Source organism: Haplochromis burtoni, unplaced genomic scaffold (assembly GCF_018398535.1).
Source record: "Haplochromis burtoni strain Fernald_Lab_line unplaced genomic scaffold, NCSU_Asbu1 Contig_2471, whole genome shotgun sequence".
In the NCBI taxonomy this organism is placed as follows: Eukaryota; Metazoa; Chordata; class Actinopteri; order Cichliformes; family Cichlidae; genus Haplochromis; species Haplochromis burtoni.
This window is the reverse complement of record NW_024584832.1, coordinates 5,839-12,276: the sequence shown is the minus strand read 5'-3', so window position 1 is coordinate 12,276 and position 6,438 is coordinate 5,839. Positions and strand designations below refer to the sequence as shown.

The 6,438-nt window shown below is 36.5% G+C and overlaps 1 protein-coding gene across 1 annotated transcript; it reads left to right on the top strand.

The window, feature by feature from the left end:
* Positions 1–4,556: 4,556 nt before the first annotated feature.
* Positions 4,557–6,172, top strand: LOC121813763 (neurotensin receptor type 1-like; the record flags this gene model as incomplete). Its single annotated transcript, XM_042217662.1, is given in 1 exon segment — positions 4,557–6,172. A coding segment is annotated over 1 exon segment (256 nt), but the record flags the coding sequence as incomplete, so codon positions are not given.
* Positions 6,173–6,438: the final 266 nt, after the last annotated feature.

Genomic DNA, 6,438 nt, shown 5'->3' with positions numbered 1-6,438 from the left:
TACCAGAGGATTTGCTCTGGAGCTTGATTTTGTTGCTCTTGAACTTTATAAACATTGTGTTCTCATACTCAGTCACCAATGACAGAGTATTTAAAGCCCATTATTATGCAACACGACCGAAGCCTCAAAGAACTCTACCCATCAAAAAACTTTATCTGAAACATCATTTCATCGTCCACTAATCTAGGTGAATTCTAAAAATTGGACCACTCATTCATATTTGGATAATGAGATTTATAGCAAAACATCAATTTTTCAGAGACTGTGTGAAGAATTTCAAGAGCTTGACAGTAACAGAAAGAGTTTGCAGTTGCGTATCACTGGGAAAGCTCGTCTTCAAAAGCTAGTGAATCTACTGTCAAAATGTGTTTACTTGAAATACTAGAATATACAGAAGACACAGCTGGATGTCAGCCTTACACGCTGGGTAACGAGCTTTGAATGTCATCTTGGCCTCTTTGAACAGGCAATCATAAAAGCATACAGCTTTTTAGCAAAATAACCTTTTGCACAATGATAATGAAAAAAAATTTATGTATTGGTTGAGCATCATATTTGTTTCCATAATGTTTTCTATGCTTTTTCAAAATTAGTGAAAACATCACCATAAGGATAGTAGTTATAGAAGGGGAGAAATTAAGACTTTTCCATTTCTTTTGCCCTATGGTTGCAACTTGTCTGTCAGAGGGTTGTGTTATTTAATTTGTCAACATTGCTAATGGAATCTGATACAATTTGCTTTCATACACAATTTTATGGACTTAAAGTGCAGGTCAACATTCTGCCTTATATTAACAAAGTCCTTCACCGCAGGGTTCTTTTGTATATAATGATGTTAAACTCCTCTGGAATGAACAAAGTTGTTATAATGTTTGCATTTAAAGCATATGCTATATACAATATATGTATACGTCATTAAAAGTTAAGACACTTGAAATGATAAACAGGGATGGTTTTTGTAGAAACGTAAACCTAAAATATTTTTGGTATTTGAAATATAAACTTAAGTTAAACATTTTTTCAAACACTTAAAGGCTACACTATTAAAGAGCATGCATCAAAGCCATTCAATGTAAGAGAGCCAACATCAGATTGTCTGTAAATGACTGTAAATCAACAAGAAGAAGTGAGTGAAGGCAGAGGGAAGTATTTCTTGAGTAAGCTGGTAAATATGTTTGGTTTTGTACAAAAACTCAGGAAACTAGTGTAAAATAAACCTGAGAGATTCAAAATTCTGTCAGAGACTCACTTATAGTCCATGTCAACCTTCCTTAAATAAACGTTGTATACAGAATTACCTGAGTGCATATTTAACAAAAAGGTCGTGTTCAATGCTGTCCCTGTTGTCCCTCGCAAAAAAAATGTTCTTGTAAATTAAAAACTTTTTTCTGAATTGATTTTTTTTTTCTGAAATATGTAATTATGTCTGAATTTATGCATTTTTTGTTGCACCACAGTAGTGCAATATTTGTGAAAGGAGTGTGATATTCAGCTTTTCATATGAAATATAAATGCTCCTTTTATTTAGGATTCATTTCCACTTGCAGTAGCACTCTCTCTGTGGCTATCCATGCAGACAGGAATCAGAAATACTGTGTTTTTTCCAGCCAACTGAAGATTAAGTTTGTACCACTTGGACATTCTAGCGTTTGTAGGAAATTGTTTTTCTTCCCTTTTTCGTACAGGGGTTTTGACATCATTAATAAATCTGTAGACTGGCGGGCAGCCTAGATTACAAATTTCCTCAAAAGTTGATCTGATAATGACGTTGGAAGGGTTTCTGGTAGTGGACCAACAAGGATTAAAATCAGCATTATAGGTTCAGTGCAACACAGTGCTGTGAAAAGTATTTGACCCCTTACTACTTTTTTATGTTACACAGAGAAAAATACAAAATGTAGCTTTTATATTATTATTATTTATTAAGAGGAAAAAGTGTCTATACACACACATACACACACACACACACACACACACACTAATTGCTGCCATATAAGCAGTACAAGTGTGTTACCTCTTCTATTCCTTCAGTTGTTGTTTTGGAGTTAAGTGTAGTGAATGTAGCCTGTGTGCGACTCTCAAACTATAAATACCTATAAATTCTTTGGAGTATACATACACAGCAAATCCAGCATGTCCAAATTAACACTGTCGGATTTGATTTCAACACTATTGTGTCTATATGGGTCCACACCAGAGAGTGTTAATTTAACTCTTTTTGGAGAGTTGGTACGTTAACTCTGATTTAGTGTTAAACACCAAATCTGTCTGGAGTTGATAATTTAACACTTGGTGTTAAGAGTTTATATATTAACTCTCAGTCTGTTTGACCTGCTCCCCTCAGGCAGGAGGCTCCGGTCCATTCGCACCAGAACCTCTCGCCATAAGAACAGTTTCTTCCCCTCTGCTGTTGGACACATGAACAATAACCATATGACTGTACCCGCCACTAACACATGACCCTACGCTGTGTCACTGCATCATTCTATGTTTGGCACTGATCACCACCTGCACTCATGTATATATCTTTCAACGTAGCACTCTTAATTCTTATTCTCATGTATATATCTCATGTATATCTCATGCACATATCTTTCCACGTAGCACTTTTAATTCTTATCCCTACTTTTATTTTTTTCCATGTCTATTTAGGTGCTATTTATGACACTATGTTTACACTGAAGCACCGCAGCAATTTCCTAATGTTGTAAACCTGCTCAACATTTGGCAATAAACCCCATTCTGATTCTGATTCTGATTCTGATTTAGTTTAACTACGTAAGAGTTATCTTCTAATTCATTCTAAAAAGCGGGAATTTTACTGTTCTGAACTTCTAGAAATTTCTTTTGGAAATAAACATTTACTAAAAAGACGCAATGGTTCTTGAAAAACATTTATTCTGAACTGTGCACCACAATTTCAAAACATTTTCTGAAAGATGTAACAGTGTACATGTTCTCACTTTCATTAGAATTGTGTCTGACAAAAGGTCTAACATAGGTGAGGTGGTAAATGCAAATAACAGCATTCTCATCACTTATTTCTTCAATACAATATGCATGTCCTTCATTCATCCCTTTGTGGAACTTCAACGCACTTCTGCTCTCCCCCATATTCCATCTTCACAAGCATATCCTGTGTGGAAATCGAATAAAAATTAGTTGACACTAATTAATGGCACAAATCAATTGCAGCACAGTGAAAAAAAAAGGAATCCTTTTTGAGCCATTATTTATGTAAAGTATTTTCCCAAAAGACAAGGACACAGGCAACAGGTAATACTGAACTAAATGTAAAACCTCAACCTTTTTCATTTTTACCTAAACCGTGTGCACAAAACTCTGGAGGGATCTAAATGCTAACGTAGAACCCAGTCAGGACGTCAGCTACTGCTGTTTGCTCGTTTTTGGTTTTTTTTATGGGCGATCGTTTTCAGGCTTCAAGTAGCACCATTATACCAACATTTCACATTCTAGACATTGTTTTAGGTGTATTTGACCAAAAGCTTGACTGAAAATTCACATGCAAGCTTTTTTCAAGGCTGTGGTATTTGCCCGCAAACAATACCTTTCAGCTAGCTAAAACAGAATATTATGCTATCACCGAGCAACATGGCTAATGCCTTTCACACAGCTTTGTCTCAACTCCAAAGAGCCACAGAAGTAAAAGCTAATAATAATTGAAACAATCTTTGAAAAAATGACTTACCAAGCATGGCAAACAACTCAAATATGTAGAGCAAAATGTTCTGAAACGGCTTCACTTCAGCTTCGATTGGAGCCTATGGTGCTGGGGGCGGAGTCTGTGAATTTACTCTATTGGTGTCATAGCCCCTGTAGGAGTTCAGAGTTAAGAGGTCAAGAGTTAATGTTCCCATTGTAACACCTCCAGATTTGACATAGAAACACTCATTTTTAACCCCGACTGCCATCCCCGACTGCCTTCCTCTTCTCTTCCCACTATACCACACACACCCACACAGGGGAGCCCCCCCCTCCCCATTGTTTTCCTATCCCCTAGCCATGTCTGTCCCGTCTGTAACAACTGAAAATAAAATAAAATAAAATGAATAATAACAACAAAGGTCAATCAAGGCAAGGCCCTGGTGGTCCACTTGATAAAGTAAATCCGTTTGGTATCTTTGTTGGCCTTAAGACATCAATTCTGAAGGCTAAAGAACCAAACGGGTCAGGCAAAAAATAAATAATGAAGACCGCAACATTACTAGTCTATCTTTATGTCAATATTGCATTTTGAATGTCAGTTATTAAAGTTAGTATTTTGAAACTGCCATGTTTTTTTTAATTGATTTTATTGTTTTTCGGCAGTACAAGTACCACATGTAGTTGAGATTTTTTTTTTTCCAGTTTTGGATGAGTCTCGACACCATGTGGTGCTCCGGAGGCTGTTCAAATGCACTAACTTTGCTGTACAAGTCACACTGCACCTGTGTATCTTTTTTATGCAAAGCATTAAAAGTAATATATTTATGTTTAGACTTAAACACTGGACATATAACTATTTCCTTATACTTCTCCCTTGTGTTTTCTTCCAGTGAGTTATATGACTTCTACCACTATTTCTACATGCTGACCAATGTCCTGTTCTACGTCAGCTCGGCCATAAACCCTGTCTTGTACAACCTGGTATCAGCCACCTACCGTCAGATCTTCTTCTCCACGTTGCGGTACTTCTGCATGCCCTGCCGTCACACAAACAGGAATCAACCATACCCCCTCAACCGCCACTCCATTAGCATCTCCAGTAGCCACACCCTTTCCACTAACATCATTAAAGAGACGGCATACTGATTAAGCTGCAGATAAACACACCTTCTTTCACTTTGTCATAAATTCATACATTGCCACATCTTGATTACATTTTCCCAGAGGAAATTATGGCATTGAGTTGGAGAATGTGGTCACCATCATCGTCATGTGAGGTTAAATTCTCACTCATTAAATGCTCTGATTTAATTTCAGACACATTTTCTCATGGATTATTGTGTTTCATACCTTTAACATGCGATTGTTAAATCAAAAAAGAAAATACGATGGATGGAAGAATAGGGGGGGAGGCAAGACTTTACAAAAGATACTGATGTAAATTATTTATACTGTATGTTTGTACATATATGTTTTTATTTCACCAATCACTGAAATGAATTTAATGGGTGGTGTACCTCACTGATTCAGTTTTTCTAAACATTTAGCTTATGTAACTCCTAAAAGTATTTTCTCAAAAACAACGCCTTGTAGAAATACTTTGACCACAACAACAGCTATGATGTAACCTTCTTTTCGGATGGATTCATCTGAGGAGAAACCTAGCTTTGATGTTAGAAACAGTGCAAGGATCATGTATTTCTCTAAAATCTAAGTTGTATTGACAGCTGTATAGGAAGAATCTCTTGCATCATTAAAATTTACTTCTCTTGTGTGATTTGGCTTTTGCAGAACAAGCTTTTCAGTTAAATTCTTGGTGAAAATGAGGCAAGTCTACATAATAGAGAGTCCTCATTGCTTCAACGCTGATATTCATTTAGCAATTTTACATACTAATCAATACTATTGGCAGTTTTTAGAAACTGTGAAATTACTGTGACCAGAACAGAAGTGGCTGTAATTGATTATTTAAAGTATTTCAAGAACCAGTAGAGGCCATTTGGAGGAAATTGCAATGGATGCATGGATGCAAATATCCTCACATGGAGAAAAGAGTAGTAACCGATACAGTGCTGCAGAAGCTGACAGATATGTGGGAAGCAAAGATTTTCTTCAGGACCAACACAACGATGTAGAAACAATCTGAATGGTTAAAACACACAAGCTGCTAGAAAGGATTAACAACATGATATTGGGAAATACAAACATTGTGATTTAACTTGGGGTTATTGTGTCAGATAACTAAACACCCTACCCTTTTTCGCTTCATAAGAGACAGTCTGATCACACCTATCTTCTGGGTAGGAATAACATCGACATCTGGTTGTCTGTGATTCTTTAGCCATCATCTGGTCACCAGTTTTAATCAGGGAGTAGTTTATGTTCAGAGTTTTGATTCAATTTTCATTCTTTTCCTGGTGATATGCAGACTCATTGCTGATATGGAATAAGTGTTATACTTGCAACCTGCTGAATGAGAATTTTATCAACACAAAAAAGGGACACAAAAAGGGGGGGCGGGGGGGGGGGAATCTGTTTATAGGCTACTCATCAGTGAGGAGGTGAACAGTAAAATAAAAACCATAAAAAAAAAGCCCAGTAAAAAAAAACCCAGTAACATAAAAAAAAAACCCAGTAACATTAAAACACTTTGATCCCCCCATGAATAAAACCTAATGTGATTTCCTGATCTTTATATTTCAGGCCATGGGGCAGTACTCAGGTAACACACTAATGTTTGAATACATCAAGGTCAAAGTTTTAGCTCTAATT